Source organism: Bubalus bubalis, chromosome 4 (assembly GCF_019923935.1).
Source record: "Bubalus bubalis isolate 160015118507 breed Murrah chromosome 4, NDDB_SH_1, whole genome shotgun sequence".
Classification (NCBI taxonomy): Eukaryota; Metazoa; Chordata; class Mammalia; order Artiodactyla; family Bovidae; genus Bubalus; species Bubalus bubalis.
This window is the reverse complement of record NC_059160.1, coordinates 147,092,816-147,117,093: the sequence shown is the minus strand read 5'-3', so window position 1 is coordinate 147,117,093 and position 24,278 is coordinate 147,092,816. Positions and strand designations below refer to the sequence as shown.

Below are 24,278 nucleotides of genomic sequence, written 5' to 3'. Positions count from 1 at the left end.
TGTCAGCACCTGCTCAGGGAGTGTAGGAGCTGGGCACTCATCGACTGTACCTCTGGGTGAAGTTTTGCCATTTCTGCCTCTGCCGTGGAGTCCACTGAGATTTTCTTAGAGGTGCTCTGTTGGCTCCAGTGGAGCCACCGGGAGGAAGATGAGCAGGTGTGGGTCGGTAGTTCACCTGGGCAGGGAGGCTGGCAGGGCCAGAAGTTCTGGCAGAAGAGCCTGTGGCGCGCCCTGCTTGTCTGCCCGCGCTCTGCTTGCACTCACCCGGACCGCGCTGCTGTTTCCCTGACAGTGTGACCAGTTTGTGACGGAGTATGAGCCGGTGCTGATAGAAATCCTGGTGGAGGTGATGGACCCTTCCTTCGTGTGCTTGGTAAGCCGTGTGCTAGGCTGGTAGTTTCCTGGGCCATACCGCCTGGCAGGGGAGTGCTGTGTGGACCCTGGAAGGGTTCCTCGCAGATCTGGGGCTGGAGGCAGAGTCTGGGGACAGTGTGTGAGAGAACCAGGCTTCCAGGCCCCACCACTTTACCGAGCAACCTTGCCTTTTTGGGAGAGTGATTAGAGCTCTGATTCTAGCTGCTTCTAGCAGCTGATAATCTCAGTTTTGAAAAGGATTAGCTGAGCCAAACCTAATACTTTCTGCTCCTCTTGACCATATAGAAGATTGGAGCCTGCCCAGCAGCCCACAAGCCGCTTTTGGGAGCTGAGAAGTGTGTCTGGGGCCCGAGCTACTGGTGCCAGAACATGGAGTCGGCAGCCCTGTGCAACGTGAGTAACGGCTCTGTGGGCCCGCCTGCCAGGCCCGTGCCTGTGCTCTGGCGGAGTGTGTGACGCCGAGGAGAGGGAGGCTCAGCTCTCTGTCTTCGGGTTAGGATGGGGGCGCAGTAAGGCTTACGTGTGGTCACCAGCAAAAGCAGGGCTCCCTGCACTCTCGTCTCAGGAGTGATGGGTGGCAGGGGATGTTCTCCAGTGTACTTTGCTTCTGCTTTCTTGCTTTTGCCTTTGGTTCCCTTGTGACAGGGTCAGGTTCATAGGAAGTCAGTCACCCGAGGGATTGCACAAGGCCTGCTGGATTCTTGCACAAGGCCTCTTGTCCCTTGGCTCCCTCTTGCCCTGACTGGAGCCTGGCCTGGTTCTTCACCAGGGCCTGGCAGAGCTCTTCTCGAGCCACCCTGGGCGCTGGCTCCCGGCTGGGCAGCCACTCCTGGGTGACCTGTGCTGCTTTCCTGGGTGGGGACATGTGTCTCAACCTCTGTTACCTGGTGTTTCTATGCGCAACTTTCTCTTCCTTGTGGGGATTCTTTCAGTGAGCCGGTGTTGAGGGTGTGAGCCCCCCCACCTCAAGCCCCTTGCCCCAGTGCCCTGCCCTGCAGCACGTCCATGGTGGAGTGGGATCCCCCGCTCTCCTGGGTACCTGGGCCAGTTCTGAGCTGGTGTGAGTGGCTGAGTGTTGGCTGAGGAGTTTTGCCTTGGGGCCCTCTCTACAATCAGAGGGAGGGGTCCTGGCCCTACCTGCAGGGGCGCTGTTCACCCACTGCTCTGGACTCAAGCCTTATGAGTCTTAGAACCCCACCACATACTATGCCTGGGTTTTCAGCATGTGTGCCCTCCGGCTGATCTGGGCCAGGGTGTCGGGTCCCCTTGCTGGGTGCAGGCTCATGTGCTCAGGGGCTAGGTGGAGTGTGTCACCTGCAGACTAAACTGTCCCCTCTCTCCTGTCAGGCCGTCGAGCACTGCAAGCGTCACGTGTGGAACTAGAGGCACGTTCCATCCTGGAGAAGCTGCAGCGTCTTTCCTGCTCGTGTGTCTGGGGGAACGAACACAGATCTGTTGCCTTTGTTATAGAAATAGGACCCCCCCTCCGCCCCTTTCTCCCCCTCACTGTGGTGTTGCCGTCAGTGGCGTGCTGACGTCGTTGCTTTGGTGTCCCTTTCTCTCTGCTAGACAGATGCCGACATAGCGTACACTGGAGGTCTTCTGAGTCTGTCCCTACGTGTGGTTATGTGGAGGAGAGGGGGCTCTGGCTGGGGACGTGAGCCGGAGCCTCCGGACGGAGGTGGTCTGTCCTGCTGGCCGGGCTTTGGGTGCTGAGGCCCTGCCTGCTCTAACGAAGGCGTAGAGGCACCGTCCCCTTTTGCGGGCCTGCTGACTGCAAAACAAAGGCGGTTTTATATGACAGACGAGAGACTTAGAATAATGAGGCTTTTTAAACAATGCGGTTCTCACTGTATCAGAGCTGGTGGGGCGGGGCTCGCTATCCCTGGGTCAACCTTCAGTTCGGCTTTCTTGTCTTTCCTGATGGATGTGGTTTTGGAGTTCTGTGGTTCTGGGTGGGAGGGGGAAAAACCAGTTCAGCTGAATGTGCCCTGCTAGCTCTCTGTGGAGGGCCTGTGGCTGCCTGTGTGCATGTGTGGGCCCTGGTGGCGCCTCCTGCCTGCTCGTGCCCACCCTGGTGCCCAGCGCCAGCACCGCTCTGGGCAGGATGGCCCCTCCCCTCCGACCCCCCTCTTGTAGATGTTCTTTTTGACCTGCCAATAAATGTGGATGGCAAGCTCCTAAGCCTCTGGCTTCCAGGTAGAAAAGGTCTGCTGGGTGTGCCGTCCCGGGGCCTCGGCTGCCGCCCTGCCTTCTTCTCTCCCGTTTGACTGCTTCTGTTCCACTTCCGGTTGCCAGGAGAGAGCAAGACATGCGGTTGCTATTAAATGAACTTAATGATTTTTTGGTTTGTTTTGCACTAGAATTTCTGTGAGTTAACAATAAAGTCTGTCAACCAGAGCCTGAGTGTGTGTCATACCTCAGCCAGAAGTTTGGCTTCTGAAGGGCTCTTGAGGCTGTGAGCTGTAAGTGCCCAGCAGTCCTCAGGCCCCGTTTGGCCACAGGAATGAAGTCCCATCTCTGGTTCTCCATGGCAGCCAGTGGTCAGGGCGTGCCCCCGAAGATGGGTCCAGCTCTGGCCCGTGCTCACCCCTACCGCCCCCCTGCCCCAGCCCAGCCCCGCAGGTAAGTTTACCAGAGCGACATGCCGGTTCCTTATGAGTTGCTTTTCTTTTTAAAATTCAGACCATTCCAGAGACGTTCAGTGCGTACCAAGTGAACAAAACCAAGGGTAAAATATTGAGGGAATAACTTAGTTTAAAACGGGGATGCACATGAACATTCTACATTCAAAACCCAAGGGAACATCAGTCGTTTTCTCTCTGTGAGCCGGGAACATCTGGGAAGCCAGTGAAATGGAGCGGGTGCTGTTTGCCGACATTGACTGTGTCCGTGTGGAGAGACAGGGAGGACTCACTGCCCCCGCCTGCGTGTCCAGTCAGGGCTGTGGCAGAAATGTGCTGGGACTTGAACTGGAGTCCAAGAGTCAAGGCCAGGCAGGGCATGCCTGCGCTGGGCTCCCTCCCCAGTGCTGGGCTCCTGTGCAGTGGGGCTAGGGTTGGGGGGACAGGGCTGGGGTAGGAGCGGGGAGAGGGCCGGCTTGGCCTCTTTCAGCTCAGCCTGGGCTGAGTTGGACCTCAGACTCCTGGAGTCTCGGTGACCCTCCTTACCTTGTCCTTAGATGCTTACCGTTTGTTTGGTTTTCTTAAAAAAATAACATTTTATGAAGGTAGAGATCAGATGCTGAATGAGCGTCTGGCAGAAGTGGAATCTGGACAGCTGAGGCAGGCCCTGCTGCTGGGCCAGCCCCAGGTTGTGTGCCCAGAGCTGCCCCCGGAGGGGCCCGCACCCCAGAGGTCCTGCCCCTGCTCTGGCCCCCAGAGGGGCTGGGCTGCTCATACCAGGCAGGCTCCCCCCATCTAGTCACAGCTCCGTGATCTCCAGGGGGCTCTCCATGATCACATCGCGAAGCTTGTGCAGGGGTGTGGATTTGGCGGACTCTGTGCGGGCGTTGCGCTCAAAGGCGCTGGCCTCGGCCGTCGTCAGCATCTCCAGTGAGCGGCCCAGGCCCTTCTGGTCATCCTCAGGCAGGCTGTTGAGGTCAGTGGCCAGCAGCGTGCCCGTGCTCCCGTGTATCACATGGATCCCGTCTGGCCCTCTGAGCTCGGTAGGCGGCTTGTGGCAGAAACGCAGGCTGCCCTGGCCGGGGCTGCGCTCCCCTGGCTCCTCTTCCAGCTCGGTCTGAATTAGCTGCAAGAGGCCGGGACCCCCACATGCTCAGGGCCTGCCCCTGCGCAGGTCAATGGCCCCAGAGTCCCACCTGCTACGGGCTTGTTTTCTCCTTACTGCACACAAGGAACCCTGGGCTTGTGTCTCAGAAGCCTGCGCAGCCTATGACCGTGTTGCTCAAACTGGGTACAAAGGAGAACCACAGATACGTCTGGGGCTACAGGTGTGTTTCTGCAGAGCATGGGGTTCCCATGAGAACCTGAGTAAGCTCCTGTATTCACTCTGAGATCTACGAAGGCCCTGTGAGTGCACCTGTGGAACCTGACTTGTTACTGGGCGGCCTCAAGCAGGATCAGCGCTCACTGTGGCAGCTGGGAAGCGTCCACAGTGGAAGCTGGAGGGCACTGATAAGGTCGAGCAGAGACTCAAGAATGCTGCTTCTGTCCTGTGTGGAGCTTTGAGGTTTTCATCTATGGCAGTGGGGAATATTGGCCCAGCTGGAGATCTGAACTTTTTAGATAAAGTCTGACTGTTTAAAGTGATTGACGCGGCACTGCAGTCTCTAAAAATGACATGATCTCTCAAAGATACCTTCTTGGGGGTTTCTCAGATCTGAGAAACACTGCCTCAGCACCCACCCATCCCTGAGAAAGCCCACTGCAGAGTCCAGAGAGCAGAACCCAACTGTCTGACTCCCTGGACTCCCCCCCCACTGCAGTCCTGGGTCCCTGCTGCATCTCAGAGACTCAGAGGAGGATGAGGGAGGGAGAGGGAGAGAGCACCCCCAGGGCTGGGGCACAGCACACAGCTCCCGGCCCACCCGCTACCTCGGAGATGGAGGAGTGGCTGGAGGAGGCTTTTTGCACCATCCGCTGTGCAAAGAGCTTTTTGAGCCGCAGGTAATCCTCCAGGACCACCTTCAGCAGCGATCCCTGGGGGAGGGAGAGGGTTAACCCCCACCAAGGCCCTCCCCTTCCTGCCCCACCCCCCACTCACTCCCTTAACAGGTGGGGGTAATGGAAGGTGACTGGGCATCTGATCCTAGGGTAGAGGGTGGGAGCAGAGCCTGCTGACAGCGGCCAGCCAGACCCATGTCGCCGGAGTCCTGGCCTTGAGGCCACTCGGGCTGAAGCAGCTCCTCCTCAGCCCAGGGCCGCTCTCTGTTCTGGCCCCCCAGAGGGCAGGTCTAGCTGAGGCCCTAGAGGTGGAGGAAGCTGTTTCCCAGGACCCTCCCCCGTCCCTGCATCCTCTAGAGTAAGTCCACGCCCAGCCAGGGGTCTGGGTGCAGGAGCCTGCCAGGACGACTCACCTTGATGGGCCCCTCCCGGATGATCTGGCCCAGCTTGGCAATGTTATCATACTCCTGGATGGCAGCCCGCAGGTACTGGTCATCGTCAGGCTTGACCGCCGCTGGTTCACGCCCGAAAGTTCCCTGGGGAGAGGAGGCGTTGGCTGGAGCAGAGGTAGGTGGCACGCACACATGTGTACAAACAGGCACACACGTGTACACACGCACATGTCCCACGTGGCTGTCCCCGCCCGCTCTGGCCCAGGCTCACGTGGGTGCGGGTGGGGCTGTTCCACAGGTCAGCGACCTCACTCAGGTTCTCCGGCAGGTCATCCTCGTGCTCAGCCTGGGCGGCCAGCTCCAGGTTCCGGCAGAAAGGATCCAGCCACACAGGGTTGGCCCTGCAGATGGAGTGGGGTTGAGGGAAGGCTGAGAAAGGAAGGCTGGAGTGGATGGACACTTCTGATGCCTTTGAGGGAAACGGGCCCCCACCGTTTCCTCGGCCATATCTGTCACAGGACTGGGGGTTGAGGGTGGTAAGAAACGCCCCTTGCCTGTGGCACCTGTGGGTGCGTCCTCCCCTCAAAGATCCCACAAGAACCAGGACAAATTCCCATCTGGATCAGCTTTGGTGCGGAGGCCGCCCCTTGCACCCGGTGCCCAAAACCTATGTCTCCCTGGAACTTTCGGCCCAATCAGGTTGGCGAGCCCAAGTCAGGGTGGAGAGAGGGTGTTTGGGCCAGCAGGGGGCACCCACACCCCAGGTTTCAGCCAGTCCATGATGCCCTCAGAGCCTGAGAGGCAGTAGGGACTTTACCCCAGCTTGGTCCAGGGTGTGTCTCCCGACAGTGCACTCAGCAGGGTTCAGGGACCCCACTCACCCATCGAAGGAATACTTGTTGGTGTTGGGCATGTCCATGATGTCAATGAAACCACGATTCCCTGTAGGAGAAGGGTTGGGGTGTGGGGTAGAGGGGTACACCCTGCTGGGGCTGGGGAGCTGGGCCTGAGCCAGCCCTGTGAGGCCCTGGCGGTCACTCTAGGCCCTCAGGGGCCCCTCCCATCTCTCCACCCATCACAGCCCTCTCTTACCTGCGGAGCCAGCCACGATGGCTTTGAGCTTCCTCTTGTGTCTAGAAAGAAGCAGAGGGGCTGGTGAAGGAGGCTGGGGCTGGACTGGCACCTTAGGGCCTAATGGCCCTGCCTGCCTCCGTGACTGTCCACGGTCAGCCTGTCTCAGGGCAGGGCAGTAGGGGTCACTCACACAGTCCTGTAGTACCAGTTCATGAGGATGAAGAGCATGGCAGCCAGGAAGAGGAGAATGGCCAGGACAATGATCGCCATCTAGGGGAGCAGGGCTGGGCCTGAGTGGGTGGGAGCACCCAGGGCAGCACGGGGCCTGGGGGGGGGGGGTGTCACCAGGGGTACCTGCAGGGCGGACATGTCATCGGGTGGGCGGACAGAGATGGCGGGCTGCACGTCCAGGACGTTGTAGTTCCGGAACAGATTCCTCAGTTGCTCCTTGTTTTCGTCGATCATCTGGATCACCCTGGGCGAGGGGGCAGAGGCCTCAGCCATTCCTCAAGAGCTCGTCCCACTCAGGCCAGTCTGCCCCCAAATTCACCCCCCACCAAGCCTTGTGAGGTTCAGGTCCCCTCAGCTCAGATAACCTTGTATCTTACAGCTTCACCATCCCTTCACATAAGATCCTACTTGATCCTCACAATTGCTCTAATAGTCCCATTTCACGCATGGGAAGAGTAAGGCTCAAGGGGTAGATCTCTCTGTTCACACACCTTCTCTCTACTTGCCCTGCCCACCCCTGGGTGTGAGCCTCCCGTACAGCAGCCATGATGGTGTTACCCTGCTCCCCAACTCCAGGGTCAGGGCAGGCTGACAGACCCAACTCCAGGGCAGGAGGCAGACAGACAGACAGCTGAGCACAGATGCACACCCACCGGTCCACATCCAGGATGCGGTTGGTGTCGCGGTTCACCACGTGGATGAGCAGCTCCGTCTGTGCGAAGTTCACCCGACCCTTCTTGTCCACGTGGAACTGGGTGAGAAGGGCATCATGGGAGGCGTGGCAGGAGCAAGGCGTGGGAAGGGCAGGCCTTTTCCAGCAGCCCCTCCTGCCCTGCCCTGCCAAAACCCTAGCACTACTGAATGCCCACCAAGGGTCAACTTCGAGGCTGACCACTGAACTGCACTGGGCCAGACACTATTATCAGCCCCATTTTATAGAGGAGGAAACTGACGCCCAGAGACCTGGAAGGACCATGCTCAGGCAGCTAAGAAGTGACTGATCCCTTTCATACACCCCTATCTCTCTGCACTGCTCTGTCCCTGTCCTGGCCCCTCTTCTTGCTCCACTGCCCCTAGACCCAGAGCAGGTTCCTCAGGGTACCTGAACATCATCGGTGTTGACGATAGCACCGGTGATGTTGGAGAGCAGGCGGATGAACTCCTCCTCAAAGCCACGCACGCGGTCGGGGATCTCGTTAATGACAATCTTGACCCGCTGGTCGTCCCTCAGGATGTAGATGCCGATGACAGCTGTGTCATTGTGGCCAGCCAGGTCCCGGGCCACGATGTCCACCACAAAGTAACCAGGGCTGTAGGCCATGAAGAGGTCGAAGGTGCGCAGGATGCCATCCACACTCCCTGCAGGGAGAGCCCATGGCTGGTGCACTTTCTCTAGAGAATTCTGCCGCTGCTGCTGCTGCTAAGTCGCTTCAGTCGTGTCCGACTCTGTGCGACCCCATAGATGGCAGCCCACCAGGCTCCCCCATCCCTGGGATTCTCCAGGCAAGAACACTGGAGTGGGTTGCTATTTCCTTCTCCAGTGCATGAAAGTGAAAAAATAAAGTGAAGTCGTTCAGTCGTGTCCAACTCCTAGTGACCTCATGGACTGCAGCCCACCAGACCCCTCTGTCCATGGGATTTTCCAGGCAAGAGTACTGGAGTGGGGTGCCATCGCCTTCTCCGCTAGAGAATTCTAAGTTTTATTTAAACATGTGGCATACTAAAAACACAACTTGGGCTGCACTGGCCCAAGGATGACAAGCTGGACCTTGCCATCCCACGCTGGGAGGCTGTGGAGCACTTCTGAGCACCCCCTGTGTCTGTTTCTCACACGTAACACATGCGCCTTGGAATTTCACAACCACAGCAGAGAGATGACCGGCGGTGGTATGGCACAGTCTTCTCTTAAAAGACTGGATTCAGAGACTTAGATCTGGGTTCAACATCCGCCACTTTGTAGCTTTGTGACCTGTAGCAAGCTGCTTTTTAGTTTAAGAGCAGTGGGAAGTTGGAGGACAAAGTGATGGTTGTCTGGTGGTGTGGCTGGAGGTGGCGGCACGTGAACCAGACTTTAGAGGGTGGTGAGGGGAGCATTCTGAAGGCAGAGATGAAGGTCAGGATGGTGTTACAGGAAGTGAACACAAAGGGATCCAAGGCCCGGGGAGGATGGTGTGAAGCAGGCTGAAGGAATAGTGAGTAGTTCAGCCTGAGTGGGACCCATGCCCATAAGGGTAAAATAAGGGCTGTGGAACCAGCAAGCGGGATTAGAAGGAAGAGCTGATGGGTCTAGAAAGCCAGGCCAAAGAACCTGAATTGATTGCTGTGGGCAGTGAAGGGCAGGGAAGCGGCTGGAGGTTAGATTGGGACACCTTCTAGAACCTAACCCAGAGATGCTCAGCTCTCCACACAGGCAGATGCACAAGCAACCATGCATACTTTTAGGGTGAAGTGTGCTTTTTGAATTCTGGCTCCCCAGTGCCTTCCTAGTACAATGCCTGACGCAGGGGAGGGTGAGGTGCACAAGTGGAAAGAGGAGGATATATGGAAAGGAGAATGGGGAGATGGATGGGCAGACGAATGAATGGACGCATGGGTGGACGGATGGATGGATGAGGAGATGGTAAGAAGAGAAGAAAGTGGGTGGGTAGATACAGAGATGGATAGGTGGATGGCTGGATGGGTCAACAGAAGGACTGATGTGGCTGACTGGCCACCTATACCTTGTGGGACCCCCATAGACCCTATTTCGTCCAGACCTATAGTCCATGAAGTGGCTGGAGCCCCTACCCATTGTGAAGACCTGGCCCACGTCCTCAGAGTCATTGGCCAGGGCCTGGAAGTAGTGGATGGCCAGGATGCTATAGAAGACAAGGCTGTTGTTGCCAATGTCTGCGTCCAGGGCCAGCACCTGGATCAGCTCCGAGCCCACTTTGGCGTCGGTGGCCACTCCTGCAGGAATAGGCAGACGAGTGTAAGCGGCAGAGGAGAGGCCACCCCATGCCCCAGGCCCAGGCTCTGGTCCCTGCACCTGCAGTGTACTCAGCCTTGGTGAAGCGTGGCGGCTGATCGTTGATGTCCTCCAGCACGACACGCACTTCCTGCAGGCTGAGGTCAGTGACCAGGTCAAGGGCTGGGGAGGGCCTGCGGGGAGGTGTCCAGCTGCGATTGCTTGAGGCCTTGACGATGAAGGAGAAGATGGCTTCGCGCTCCCTGTCCAGGTCCCTCAGCACCAGCAGACGCCCGTCGGGCTGCAGCTGGAAGTTCTTCTCTTCGTTGCCAGCTGAAGGGGACCGTGGCACAGCATTAGGGGCCGGGACAGGGCACATGTGGGTCATCTCCAGCCCCAGTGTAGGGAGGCACCACCCTGCCAGGCCCCACCTGCGATGAAGTAGTACACGATGGCGTTGGAGCCCTCGTCTGCATCCACAGCGCCTGTCACGTTGCCCACAAGGGTGCCACGTGGTGAGTGCTCGGGCACCGTCAGCAACTGGTACTGGGGGCTGCCTTTCTGCAGGGGGAGAGGGAGGTCATGGGACGCCAAGGGAAGGCCTGAGCCTCTGCTCCTGCCAGAGGGCACTGGGCAGTGCCTTCGTGGGTGCTGAGGGAATTTCCTGCCCAGGCCTAGAGAAACTGCTGTAACCTTAAGGGAGCAAGCGTTGGGCTGGAGAGACCCCTGCTCTGCCCTGAGGGAGTGTCACTCACGACTTCCTCCAGGAGGGCAGGGCTGGCTGGGCACATTCTCCAAGGTCTCCTAGGACCTGACGGATGTTTGAACAAGGGGGCTTGCATGTGCACACATACACACTCTCACACACATACATACATGCAGTCTCCAGGAAACATCACACCCTGTGTGCACACAAGATGAGAAAACCGCCAAGTTAGAGAGTCTGAGTCCACACGAAGAGGCTCAGCCCCAGCTCACTACAGCAGAACTGACTTTCAGGCTCCTTTTGTGAGCGTGTATGCAGACATGGGAACGTCAGCTCCAGGAGTCAGGCATTTCTGTCTGCATTTTGACTGCTGGGTAGTGCCTTGACATAGTAGCTGTTCAGACAATATTTGTTCTGTGAAGTGCCGGGCAGTTTCCTCGTGTAACCACGTGTGTCTACAGCACAGTGTGGACAGTGTGTGGTGTGACCGGTGCAGGGGAGGGGTAGGCTCACTGGCGGCCTCATGAAGAGGGGTTCGTTGTCGTCGATGTCCTCCAGAGCCACCTGCAGCGGCTGCATGGTCTCATAGGGCACCGGCTGGCCCAAGTCACTGGCCACCAGGATGAGCTGGGGGAGGAGAAGTGCCGTCAGAGCGGACGAAGGGCCCCAGGCAGGCATCCCAGGAGGACAGGTCACTACCCTCGCAGACATTCTAGGTGGGGACTAGCGGTCCTGCGCCCATAAGAAAGTCTCTTTCTCGGCCGGCCCCGCCCCCGCCCGGGCCCCGCCCCCACCCCGGGCCCCGCCCCCTTACGCTGTACACGGCCTGCTTCTCCCGGTCCAGGCGCTGCGCCGTCTGGATGAGGCCGCTGATTGGGTCGATGGTGAAGTACTCCCAGTCCCGGTTGCCTGTCGTCTTCAGGAAGCTGTAGCGCACGGCCCCATTGAGGCCCTCATCCTTGTCCGTGGCGTAGACCTCGTACACGTTGGAACTCAGTGGGATCTCCTGCAGGGGGTACAGAAGGAGGCATCCTGAGAGAATCCCGGTTCCCAGAGCAGAACGTCCTTGCCACCTTTCAGCATTCCTAGGAAATGCCTGTCTGCTTAGCTGGACTCTCCTGGAGTCTGAGCACTTGCTAGAATGTTCCTTCACCCCCAACCCCAGCCAAGGCCACTGCCTACGGACAGTCCAGCCTTGGATCCACCATGTTCCAGACTCTTGGGGTGACTGCCCTTCCAGGGCTATCCCATCCCTCCATCCCACTGCATGCTGAGGTTTAGAAGACCCTCAGAGCCACCCTCTGTTTCTGGGCCTACTACCCCAATCACAGGAGCTCTAGGTATTCCCAAAGAACACATCCATCCAATGGGGTCCCTGAAAATGGGGAGGGCATGCAGGGAGGGTGATTTGGTGGCTAGAGACTGGACATTTGGGTCCAAGTCTGCTACTAATTCACTCTGTGACCTGGCCACTTCTCTTCTCCGACCCTCAGACTCCCAAGTCCCTTAAGTCTGAGCTATCAAAAAACCTAATAGACATCAACATTGGCCCATGAAAAGGTTGCCAAGGGCACAAGAAAAAGAACACGTTTTTGGCTTTCAGTTAAAACAGCATCAGCTCAGCATGATTTCACTGTTTATCTCATTGATCATGACAATCGGAAACTCCAACTGGCAGTTACCTCTAATAGATTGAAAGTGGGATGACAGAGGTAATTACTTAACAAATGCTGGTTGTTCGAGAAACATGAATCTTTCAAATATGGACCCCTTGAAGGAAAAAAAAAAAACAAACTTAGTAAAAGGGGCCCTTTGGTGTGGAAAAGAACCATGCTCAGTCGGTCAGCTGTGTCTGACTCTTTGTGAGTTCATGAACTGTAGCCCACCAGGCTCCTCTGTCCATGGGATTTTCTAGGCAAGAATACTGGAGTGGGTTGCCATTTCCTTCTCCAGGGGATCTTCCACACCCAGGGAATGAACCTGGGTCTCCTGCATTGCAGGCGGATTCTTTACTGTCCGAGCCACCAGGGAAGTTACAAAGAACTAGATTATTATTAATTTATACGCTGCCTCGTTCTGTAAAGAAGATTTGAGGCAGTGGACAAGAATGTATAAACTATAATAAGGGTGAATGGGTTAAACAAATCAGAATAGAGAAAAAAATGACTGGCAAGAAGATGGAAACAGAGGGATGGGAGGGAAGGCGTGTACACGAACATGTACATCAATCAAGGTGGGCTGACCATTCTGAGCTCTCTAGTGAACACAGAAAAGAGGGCCACTGTATCACTGCAGTAGACACAGGTTAAAAAAAACAAATCACAAGGTAAAGGTGTAGTGTTTCCTAGAGCTCAGCCCTGGGAGAAATTCATCGTGTGGGACCTCAAATGGAACAGAGTGACAGCGAGGACTTAACACTAACATTCTGAGATGTGGAGAGATGCTGAGACCACTGGCTCATTTTCATTTGGGGAGAAAAGAACAAGTGGGAGACCCCCCAAGTATTCTTTCAAGGAGCATTTTGGGCTTTGGTGCTGAGAGGAAGGAGGGGAAGGGCAGGAGTCCTTCCCTATCTTTATAAGACATTTGAGAATAAGGCATGAAAGAAGAATTGGAAACAGACGCTCAGCCACTTCCCCTTGTTTCTTATTTTGATGATCATCCTCAGGTCCCAGGCTGTCTCCAACACTGGTATCAGCAGGAACAAGAGACAGACAGCAGGGGCTGCGTGTTTATTTTGAGACAAGTATGGGGGAAGTGGCTTGTGGGGAGACTGTCCTTGGCAGACATTTAGGAGCGAGAGATGGGACACCTACTATTATTAGTCCCACTTTGCAGACGAAAAAAAAAAGACTCAGAGAAGTCACTTGCTCAAGGTCATCTGGCTGGTAAGTGAGAGAGTCAGATGTGGGTCCAAGAGCTTTGGCTGGCACAGCCCTTCTTACTAACCGCTGTTCAGCACTGCCCTGTGTGGCACTGAGCTGGCTGGCTCCTTACTCTGGCCTCAGTTTCCCGGCTTTCGCAGTGGGGGCCCCTTCAGCCTCAGGCTGCAGAATGACTGCAGAATACAGAAGTAGACTGGATCCGGGAAGGGGTGCAGGTGGCAGGAGGCCCGGGGACAGCAGTACCTCTCTGATGTGGAGGATAGTGCCATTGGGTGGGCGCACAAAGACAGGGCGGTTGTCATTGACGTCGATGACCTCCACCAGGAGCATGGTGGTGCCCCAGAGCGGGGGCTGCCCGCCGTCTGTGGCCACTACGGTCAGGCTGAACCTCTCGTAGGACTGCAGTGGCCGCTTTGTGGTCACCAGGCCCGAGTCCATGTCCACGTGGAAGGCCTCTGGCAGGTGGGGTAGGACAGCAGGACATGGGTCTGGCTGAAATACCCTTCCCATCCCTCCTCCACCCCCCACCTTCTACCTGGCCTGGGGCTGCAGCCCCTAAAGCATCCTGGGAGCGGGGAGCAGGCTACGTACCCACGCCGGGGCCCTCAAGTGAGTAGGCCAACTCCGCATTGGAGCCCTCGTCCTGGTCGGTGGCCATCATGGTGATGACAGAGGTGCCTGCCGGCTCATTCTCGTACACGCTCGTGCTGAACTGGAGCTTGGAGAACTGCGGCCGGCAGTCGTTGACGTCTAGCACCTGGATCACCACCTGGAGGGGGGTTGTGGTCAAAGGTCAGGAGCGTAGTGGGGTCTGCTTCAGGTGACCCGGTCAGACAAGAGTAAGCTGGGGTGGATAGTGCCCACTGTTTAGTCTGACCTCCCAATATTTCCTTAAGCCCTTGAGCCTTGGTTTTCTTACGTGTACGTTGGGGACAAGATCTTACCTCTCAGGGCTTGTGAGGCGCGTCTGTGACGGTGCATGCGCAGTGCCGGGCCTGAATAAATGCTCAGCAGCTGGCACTGTGGTTACCAGGTGGTCTGGTGTCTGGGCCCTGCAGCAGGGACCCCTCCCCACCGACCTTCTACTCTGTCCTTCGTCCCTTCCCACAGTGGCCCCATACATCTGCCTCTGATCTCTGGACCTTAATGCGGGACTGTGCCGCCTACACTCCTAGGGCCCCTCTTGCCTGGTGTTTGTGTCTGGCCTGGGACTTGGCTCTGTGTGCTGACCCCACAGCCCAGGGCAGGTCCTCTAGCTACACCAGGAGGCCTTTCCCCCCCGCCCCCGGCTGCTGTGGCCCTGCCTGACTGCACCTGTATCAGAGCTCTTCACAGCCTTGACACCAAGAACCCCTTTCAGTGCACAGAGCACTTTTCTACCTCCCGTCTCCTTGACTCAGCGCCCCTCTGGGAGGGAGGCCTCCCCAGGGCTGTCCCTGCCTCCCTTTCCCTGCATTGCTGGCAGCAGAGGCTCAGAGAGGTTACATGCAGTGTGCTCAGCTAGTGTAGACTCCTGACTACAGATACTGTGTTCTCCCCACCACAGTGCCTGCGTAAGTGACAGGTGAGAACGATGGGATATGTGAGTGCTCCTAGCCCTGCCCCCTATCTGCTAAGGAGAATTTTTCTTTGCCAACCCAGCTTCTTATCTCCCCACCCTTCAGAAGACTTTTCTTTGGATGGTTAGGTTACTATTGAGAAGTGGAAGAACTGAATACAGAAAGACAGGACTGGAAAGGCCAGAAAGAACAGAGAGAAAGAAAAGAAAGCAGAGTCTTGAGGAGGACTCTGGATCGAAATGGGGACAGAGCGAAGGTGGGATGCTGGCCTCCTCAGAGCAACTGTGTGGACGCTAGACCTGGCCTGGGAATGGGGTTATGAATTCGATCCCTCATTCATGTTCTCTGAGACATTAAATAAATATAAATGCTTTATAATTATGTTTGGTCGCTGGACTGTGTTTCTTTCAATGGGACACCAGGGAGACACTGGGCCATGTATAGCCCAGGCTTTATTTGGTTTACACCCAGGTATGTGTGGGCTTCCCTGATTGTTCAGATGGTAACGAATTTGTCTGCAATGCAGGAGACCTGTGTTTGATCTCTGGGTCAGAAGATCCCCTGGAGGAGGAAATGGCAACTCACTCCAGTATTGTTGCCTGGAGAATCCCATGGATAGAGGAGCTTGGCAGGCTACAGTCCATGGGATCACAGAGTTGGAAATGACTGAGCAACTAACTCTTACTTGCATGTATGTTTAGCTGCCTTAGTAGGGCTCTGACACAGCAGTTTCTCCTGCAGAGCCCCTGTCTCCCTAAGCCACAGCCACTGTGAACCCTGGCGATGCTCCTGCTTCTCCCTCCCGCCACCACAGCTCTCAGGGGCCAAAGCGGCCCTGCTTCTGCCCTGCAGCACCCATCCTGTAAAGGCTTGGCCTGCTGCCTCCACAACCACATCCTTAGTGTCCACACCAAGGTCCCTCACCTGCACCGAATTTTCTCGACGGTTGCTGGCCACATCCCCAGGGTTGTCTTTGGCCAAGGCAGTCAGGATATAGTGGTCCTTCTTCTCCCGGTCCAGAGAGGACAGCACATAGATGTCACCCTAGGAGGGGGAGGGTGGAGTCAGGTCCTTCATCAGTTCGGCAGATATTTATTGAGCGTCTGCTAAGTGCCGACACTGTTCAGGGCTCTGGAGATACAGCACTGAAGGGACACCAGCCCCGGCCCCGTGGGGCTCTTGTTCTAGCGGCTCTTCTTGCCTTCAGCACTCCAGAGTCTACCTGGAGGTGGGATAAACAGCCCAGGCTGGAGCTCACTACCTGGCCAGGTACCAGGTAGTGCCCCACAAGTATTCACAGTCATAGCGCCAGGCTGGGAGTATGTCTTATTGTTCACGCCGAGAGGAGGGAGAGAAACCCGGCTGAAAGGGCAGAGCGCAGGGGGATGCGGGCGGGCAGCGGGAGGGAAAGTCCAGCTTCAGCCTCACAAGTGGGGAAGGCTCTGCCTGGCCAGCCAGCCCCAGGCCACAGGGCTCTCTCCCTCCCTCCTTGTACTGAAACGGCACATTTGAACCAATTTGCCGACATTCAAAATCTTGAGCTTTTGCATTCCCACAAGTCTGAGACTCATGGGAACACGAGGGCTGTGTGGTGGGCACTTCTTCCCTCTCCCAGCACTGAGAGTAGGGCCATGTATACAGTAGGTGCTCAGCTACTGTGCCCACTGTCTACAGAGCTTCCTATGCCTCTCTCGGGCAGTTTCCAAAAGCAGTCTCATGGACTTGAATCAAGTCTTCTAGTTTGGTGGAGACAAATCTCAGATTCTGTCCCACAAGGGGCAACTTCCAAAAGACTGCCCCACTTCCTTCCAGATGTGCTGGGACAGAAAGGCCGCAGTCTAAGGATGTCTGGGACTCTGAGAACAGTGCTTGCCAATTTGACTGGAAGACCTCTGAGGCTACAGCCGCCCATCTGGCAGGACCCAGAAACAGAGGGGTGACTGCGATACTTTTGGTGGCTTCTCAGCCTATGACCCTGGGCCCTTCCCACTTCCCATCCCCAAACCCAGGCCCTCCACCGCCCACTTACTGTGGTGGGGCTGATGGCAAACTTGCCCTCACCATCCACAAGGCTATACTCAATGAGGGCGAAGTTGCCTGAGTCAGCATCAGTAGCAGTGACCGTCAAGATGACTGTGCCCACAGGAACATCCTCAAAGACAGCTTCCTGGAGCCCAGTGGGCAGAGAGAAAGCATGGGCCATGGTCAGTCTAGAGTCTCTGCCCTTGCCCAAGAAACTCACTGATGCAGACAGCCCAGAGCATCAAGCTACTCATGGATGGTCATTCCCATGGGACTTGAAGGCTGGCAGGGTGGGAGTGGAAGATGCCCAAAGGTCCCAAGGAATGGGCATGGGTCCCAGACCCAGTGTGTTGGCCTGGTCACCCACCTGGTAGGACAGCTGGTCAAAGATGGGGTTGTTGTCATTGATGTCCACAATCTCCAGGTAGACAGGGATCTCAGCGGCCCGGGGTGGGGACCCATTGTCTGAGGCCCTCACGGTGAAGTTGAGCCCGTGCACTTCCTCATAGTCCACTGTCCGGTTGGCAACGACCTTCCCTAAGACACAGAGACTCTCACTGCCATCCTGGCCACCCCTCACTCGTGGAAGCTCTCTGAAGTGGGAAGAGAAGGATCTGGGGCTCTGGGGATGAGCACAGTCCACTGAGGGAGAAGGGTGGCTAGGCGTCACTGCCCAGAGGCTGGCCAGAGGGCCGAGAATAACTGGTGTCTAGCTCTTCTCCTCACTGGAAGGGCGAGAAAGCCTTTCACAAGGCAGAAAGGGACTTCCCTGATGGTCCAGTGGTTAAGAAATCGCCTGCCTATGCAGGGGATATGGGTTGAATCCCTGCTGAAGGCAGGGGATATGGGTCTGTTAAGATTCCATATGCTGTGGAGCAACTGAGCCTATGCACCACAGCTACTGAGGCATACTTAGAGCCTGTGCTCTAAAGACAGCCACTGCAATGGGAAGCCTTAGCACTGCGGCCACTGAGCCCATGCCCTGCAACTGGAGAAAGCCCATGTACACCAACCAAGACTCAGTGCAGTCAAAAAAAGAAAAAGGGAATCGTTAAAAAAAAGTGGGGAGGGGGGATGTACAAAAACAAGTGGAGGACCTCCTCTGGGACACTTCTCTCTCGGCCTACTTGTCCCCTGAGTGATACTAATTGTGAAGCTTGAGTGGTAGAGAGGGTGAGGGACTATTCCAGGCTCCAGCAGATGCTGAAGGGGCTTCCATTCTAAGCGGGAGCGAGGCACCCCGTCCACGCTTCGAGACCAGGCATGCAGGAGTGACTAGAATGTTAACCATGTCGGCCCTGGTCCTGCCCGCTGAGGGGTCATGGTGGGACCTCAACTGGAGGGTGAGAAGTGATCCTGGCCCCTCTGGGAGGCTAAGCAGGCACAGACAGATATTCCCCAGACTTCCTCTGGCAGACCTTCCCACCTACCGGCTGAGGAGTCTTCCAGCTGGACATAGCCCGGGGGCATCAGGTTCAGCAGGGAATAGGTGATCAGCCCATTGAGACCCTTGTCGGGATCTACAGCTGCCACAGCGATGAGCGTGGTGCCTGGGGTGGCCCCCTCCAGGATCCGCTCTGTGTAGTAGGTGATTCCGAAGGGCTTGAACTGGGGTGTGTTGTCATTGACGTCCAGGATGTTGACCGTCAGTTTGGCTGGGGTGGAGGCAGCAGGTGAGAGTGGCATGAGAGGCCTGGTGTGGCTGGGTCAGGCCTTCCTAAGTCTCAGCCGAGCCCGGAGAGGACGGCAGCATCTTACAGGCCTCCCGGGGCTCCCTGAAGCTCAGCCCTAGCCTCGGGTGGTGGTCTGTGCCCGCTGACTCTGGTCAGGTCTCTCACTCTTCCATAGGGAGAGGGGCTTGGGTTCTGCCAACTGACTGGTAACCTTGGTGGAAGCCCTGGCCATCACTGTTGCGCAGTTTCCTAACTTGTCCCAGGAGACAGAACTCGGATGATCTGTAAGACCCTTTTCCATGATTCGACCTTTTGTTTCCCTCTGACTTGTTCCCTCTGTATAACCAGCCTGGGCCCTTTGCTCTCTGAGCCTGGGACAAGTAGCAGATGACTAGGTCCACCCTTCCTGAAAACTAGGGCTTCTGGGCTATAAAGATAAGCAGCCAGTATCTGCCAAGCCCCAGCCAGTATCTCCCGCACTCCAGCTGTCTCTGCCTCATGGCAGAGGCCACGCCATCCATAAATCCCCCTCCACGCTCCCTGCTTGGCAAGATTCAGTGCCTCTAGCAGCCCCTCCTGGCTCATGCCGCAGACAGGACAGCCTGTGCCCAGCCACAGAAGGCAGCCTGCATGCCCTTCTCTTCTCCGCTGTGGTGTCTGTGGCTTCACAGACTTGCCTTGCTCTTTGCTGCCTCTGGCCTGACCATGTGGCTTCTTAGCAGATCTGAAGTTCCTGTCTCACATCCCAGCTATACCCTGGTTACCAGTTCTGACAATGGGATTCCGACCTAAGTCTCTATCAACCCATCCTTTCCTCAGTCCCCTTCCAGCGTCTACCATGCCTCCTTCCTACTCTGAGGCTTAGAGTTCAAGACACACAGCTCTGGGCTTCTGGATCCGCCACTGCTGAGCTCTGCCTAACAGCAGGGACACAGGGCCACTCCCAGCCTCGCTGTAGCTGCCACCTTCCCCGGCCGCCACCCCTCCTCACGCAGCCTGACTGCTGGCAGCCCCTGTAGCCGGTCCGCTGCTCCCCCTCAGGACCAGGCCTGCCTCTCTATGGGACCATGTGGGAGAGACCTTACCATTTGGCACACTGACGGAGCGCTCTGGTAGGTCACTGGCATTGTCAATCACAGAGAGAGTGACCTCATAGGTGGCAACCAGCTCCCGGTTCAGAGGGGATTTCACCATTACAGACCCTGTAGACCAGACCAAGTCAGGTTCAGCCCCAGGGGAACCCCCTAAAGTCTAGGCTTTCCAGGGGTGCTCCTGGCCAACCCTCCCAACCCCCACCATGGGCAGTTGGCCCCAGTGGACCTGGGACTTGCTGGTCTCCTCTGGCTGGGTGAGACCACAGCCACCTACAAGCTGGGGCACGTCGCTCTGCCCCTCACTCAGCGCTCGCCAGCCCGGCAGTTATCTAACCTCTCTGCACCCCTGCGTCCTCATTTGTGAGATGAGGACAATTACCGTACCTACCGCAGAGGGCTATTTGGCAGATTATAACAATTAAATGAATTTAATATATTTGTAAAGGGCTTAGAACAGGGCTTGGCACATAGAAAGCGCTATGTAATTGCTTGTTTAAAAAAATGCTTGTTGGAATTTCCTGGTGGTTCAGTGGTTAGGACTCCATGCGTTCACTGCCGAGGGCCTGGGTTCGATCCCTGCTTTGGGAACTAAGAGCCCACAAGCCACATTGCATGGCCGAAAAAAAAAAGCACCTTGTATTCCACAACACATGAATATACTGAACCATTAAACTTACGGTTAAAAATGGTTACGATGGTAAATTTTATATGTATTTTATAACTTAAAAAACACTTGTATTCTAGGGAGATCAAGCATAAAGGAAGGTCAATGCGTTGAAAATCCCTGATGGGGGTCCCTGAAAGGGAGAGCAGTGGCACAGTAGGACAGTAAGGCCCACCCCCTTATCATGATAACAGGGTTGCAGGGCATGGCATGGCCGCCTGAGAAAGGAGCTGTACAACAAAGAGCTGTTTCCTTCCCCCCTACCCACTGCCCCCAAGTCCTAGCCTGCTCCTGATTCACAGAGGAGCCCTCCAGAAGTTTGGGCTTGAACTGGACAGACGGTTTTCCCGATCTCAGGCCTTGCTCTGTTCTTCCTGCCAGTGTGAGGGCCTGGTGGCTCTTCCTCCCATTGGCCTCATCCTAGGGTGAAACCTCCTCTCTTTCCCAGCTCCCTCTCAGGTACTGGGGTGTCTGGGACTCCCTTCCCCCTTGGCAAGACTCCCCCTGCTGAACTCCTGTCCTCCTCGGGTCCCCCATGGTGGGGCAGTCACTTACCCTGGGCCGCTGCCTCCTCCTCCTCCTCCTCTTCCTACTCTCGCTCCCCGTCCCCGAGGCTGGGGAGCGAGGATGGGGAGAGGGTGGCTGCATTCAGTCTGCAAAGGCTGGGCCACGGCCTTGGCCCAGGTCCCACAGGATGGGAAGGGTGGTGGGGGTGCAGTGGGTATGGAGGAAGGCGATGGGGTGAAGCAGAGAAGAGATGAGGTGGGAAGTGACAGAGAAACAGAGCTCAAACCTGTGGGCCTGCCAGCCATGAGGAAGAGAGAAGAGGGTTAACACCAGTTAGTTCAGGGTGCAGAGGGGATGGAGCAGAGCAGGGCATGGGGGACTGAAGGGCTCAGAGCTGACCAGGGCAGGAGATTTGGGAGGGATGGGGTGGATGGGAAGAGGCAGAGGGGCAGGAAGCTAGGGGAGAAAGGGGTAGCCTAGTAGGAGAGGAGGACCCAGCGGGCTGAGGCTCTAGCAAGAAAGAGAGAGGTGAGCAAGGGAGGAGGAAAGCATGAGAAAGAGGGGCAGAGAAGACACTGGAAAGGAAAACAGAGAGAAGAGAGTCAGTTGGAGAGAGAACAGGAAAAAATGGTAGAGGCAACAGTATGCATAAAGCTGGTCAGGGGCGTGGGGCAGCTCTCCATGGTCCTGAGAAACCACTGCAGTGGGAATGTTGCTAACTTGACTCAGGACTAAGTCATCTAATTCCTCCTAGTGGCTCCTGGTTTTCCTGTCTTCTTTTTTCCTTTGGGCCTCAGAGGCATATTGAGTTAATCATACTCTTTAGTTGTTTGCACATGCTGGTCACTGGCATTACTCTTGTTTTATGTATGTATCTTTTCCCTTCTGTTCTCACACTCCTCTCCCCTTCTCTCCTCCCCTTGGGCAATGTATTCAAGTGTAGTTATTGAAAGTGTTCCTGAAAATCATGTATTGTTTTTGTGTATGTATTTTATATTTATGCAATGGGATTTGAGTATACACACACACAAAGGTATATATATGTATATAACCCATTCTGTTTCTTATCATTTTCAGTAAGTACTTGATTTTAAGGCTCCCTGCCCTCACCTCACGTTTCTCCGTGTGAGCCTAATCTATTGCTTCTTAGCTGCCTGGTGTCCCATGACGTGCACCCACCACATTTTACTCTCCAGTATCCCAGGGATGGATGCCTTGGTTGCCCTCAAGCTCCTGTCACCAATAACACTGCATTGAACATCCTCAAACAGTCTCATTATCAACCTGAGAACTTCCTCGGGACATATATCTAGGAGCAGAATTGCTGGGTCATTGGGTATTGCTGGACTGCTGTCTAGATAGGAAATTAGTCAAAATTCCTACAGTAGTGTATGATGTTCCCACATTGTCACCAATACTCAATGCTGTCCAGCATCCTAATGTCTGCTGATCACATATGGAAAACCAATATCTCATTGCTGTTTTACTATGCATTTCTCTGAATAACAATGATTTTTAGCATTTTGTCATAGCCATGTTAGTTTTTCTGTCACTTCTCTGGGCCATCCAAGAAGTATACCTGTAAGTTAGTCCCATGTCTCCTCCTTAACTCCCCTCAGAGGCAAAAATGCTGAACTTTTAGAAAAATAATAAAATTAAAGTCAAAGTTATAAGCTGCAAAAATTGTGAAAGATAAGCCACAGTTTCCCTTTGTTTTGTGACAGTGTAAGAAAATCATTAAGGGTATACATATACATACATATAACATAGAAATATATATGTGTGTGTACCTATATACGTGTGTGTGTGTGTGTGTGAAACTTAGAAAGAAGTTAAATGGCCTGGATACATATGAAAAAAGTGTTCAGCCACTCAGTTATTAAAGAAATGCATATTAAAAATGCAATTTTCCTATAATATTTAATGCTATCACAAGTGTGGTGAGATGGGCACACTCATACAATACCGGTTGAGTAAGATAATTAGGGAGCTGGTCAAGGGGGAAGGAAGAAGAGAAGGGAGAGAGGGAAAGAGCCAGGGAAGAGATGGCAAAGAGAGGGAAGGATGTGGTGTCAGTAGGAGGGAGAGGAGAGGAGGAAGGAGCAGCTGATGGGTAGGGAGGAGCAGAGAGAGGGAGCAGCAAGGAGGGTAAAGGAGAAAGCAGAGAACCAGGAGACTGGGCAGGGAGTCCGGAGGAGGGCCGGAGGGGAGCAGGCCTTTGTACCTGTGTTGATATTCACAGCAAAGGCGTCCTCCTGGTCAGGCACCAGGCGGTCAGTGTCGTCCTTGGCCACAATGTCGATGATGTGGTACTCCAGCTTAGGATTGAGGTCACGGTCAATGGCGGTGACGTTGGCAATGACAGTGCCTGGCTCAGCTGACTCCAGCACGCTCACCGTCTGGATGGGGTTGAGGAACTCGGGGCGGGAGTCATTGATGTCATCGATAAGGACCGTGACGGTGGCTGTGCCCGAGAGAGGGACGGAGCCCCGGTCGGTGGCCACTACTGTCAGCCGATACGATTCCTGCTCCTCCCTGTCGATGGTAGCATTGCCGACGCAGATGATGCCGCTGACCGGGTGGATGATGAAGCGGTCCTGAGCCCCAGCTTCTATTCGGTAGATCAGCTCCCCATTGAGGCCACTGTCCTCATCCGTGGCTGTGATCTGAAGGACTGAGAACCCTGTGGGGGTGGGAATGGGGAGCAGCTGACAGTTCCCTTGTACATAAAAACATCACACCAAGATACTTTCCTTGGGGGTCACTGAGGGCCTCTTCCCACAATAGCCTTGCTAGCACCTATCTTTGTTATTTTGTTATATATTTTAAAATGTATTCATTTTTAATTGAAGTATAGTCGATTTACAATGTTGTACTAGTTTCAGATGTACAGCAAAGTGATTCAGTTATATATATATATATATATATATAAAATATATATTCTTTTATATTATAGGTTATTGCAGGAATATTAAATATAGTTCCCAGTGCTATATAGTAGGTCTTTATTGTTTATCTGTTTTATACATAGTCGTGTGTATCTGTTAATCCAAAGCTCCTAATTTATCCCTCCACCCCCAGCTTCTTTTGGTAACCATAAATTTGTTTTCAAAGTCTGTGAGTCTAATTCTATTTTGCAAATAAGCATCCATCTTTTATGCATTTTTTTCATCTGCAATTTTCTACAAAAATGGTGTCCTATTTTATTTTGCTTATTTATTTTGATTTTGTCCTATTTATTTTGATTATTTGAGACTGAACAATTTTTTAATAATTCAATGATTAGTTGTAACTTCTCTTCTGCAAAGTGTCAGTTTTTGTCCTTTGCCTATTTTTGGTTAATTTATACAAATTATATAATTATAATAACTTGTGATAAATATCTTTTTTTCTCAGTTTTTAGTTCACCTTTTGATACTGGTTATATGATGTAAAGAAGTTGAAATGGTTCATCTGTACCAGAACTTAATATTTTTCCCTTTTTTATGTTTTCCTGTTTCTTAAATACTTAGAACCTTATCTTT

The 24,278-nt window shown here is 54.7% G+C and overlaps 2 protein-coding genes across 12 annotated transcripts in view; one reads left to right on the top strand and one right to left on the bottom strand.

Moving 5' to 3' along the window:
• The window catches only part of LOC102416033 (prosaposin), a 33,570-nt gene extending 30,795 nt beyond the window's left edge, over nt 1-2,775 (top strand). For all 3 annotated transcript variants that reach the window (XM_045165550.1, XM_045165549.1, XM_045165551.1), the window contains 3 exons: nt 293-373; nt 661-768; nt 1,723-2,775. In XM_045165550.1, coding sequence (XP_045021485.1) covers nt 293-373; nt 661-768; nt 1,723-1,758 — 225 coding nt within the window. In that variant the 3' untranslated portion in view covers nt 1,759-2,775. The remainder of the gene's footprint in view (nt 1-292; nt 374-660; nt 769-1,722) is intronic.
• Nucleotides 2,512-24,278, bottom strand: part of CDH23 (cadherin related 23) — a 436,720-nt gene continuing 414,953 nt past the window's right edge. For 6 of the 9 annotated variants that reach the window (XM_025284698.3, XM_044942217.2, XM_044942218.2 and 3 more), the window contains 23 exons: nt 22,979-23,437; nt 19,575-19,691; nt 18,247-18,471; nt 17,184-17,353; nt 16,824-16,961; nt 15,719-15,838; nt 13,827-14,004; nt 13,479-13,690; nt 11,165-11,356; nt 10,864-10,977; nt 10,076-10,205; nt 9,726-9,977; nt 9,485-9,646; nt 7,800-8,056; nt 7,351-7,448; nt 6,821-6,941; nt 6,657-6,736; nt 6,485-6,525; nt 6,274-6,334; nt 5,664-5,793; nt 5,414-5,536; nt 4,932-5,036; nt 2,512-4,125 (listed from right to left, as the gene is read on the bottom strand). In XM_025284698.3, the coding sequence (XP_025140483.3) occupies nt 3,799-4,125; nt 4,932-5,036; nt 5,414-5,536; nt 5,664-5,793; nt 6,274-6,334; nt 6,485-6,525; nt 6,657-6,736; nt 6,821-6,941; nt 7,351-7,448; nt 7,800-8,056; nt 9,485-9,646; nt 9,726-9,977; nt 10,076-10,205; nt 10,864-10,977; nt 11,165-11,356; nt 13,479-13,690; nt 13,827-14,004; nt 15,719-15,838; nt 16,824-16,961; nt 17,184-17,353; nt 18,247-18,471; nt 19,575-19,691; nt 22,979-23,437 (3,812 nt within the window). In that variant the 3' untranslated portion in view covers nt 2,512-3,798. Of the gene's footprint in view, nt 4,126-4,931; nt 5,037-5,413; nt 5,537-5,663; nt 5,794-6,273; nt 6,335-6,484; nt 6,526-6,656; nt 6,737-6,820; nt 6,942-7,350; nt 7,449-7,799; nt 8,057-9,484; nt 9,647-9,725; nt 9,978-10,075; nt 10,206-10,863; nt 10,978-11,164; nt 11,357-13,478; nt 13,691-13,826; nt 14,005-15,718; nt 15,839-16,823; nt 16,962-17,183; nt 17,354-18,246; nt 18,472-19,574; nt 19,692-20,802; nt 22,956-22,978; nt 23,438-24,278 lie in introns of those variants that run through there. The other 3 variants (XM_044942225.2, XM_044942219.2, XR_006550844.2) reach the window with 3 other exon arrangements.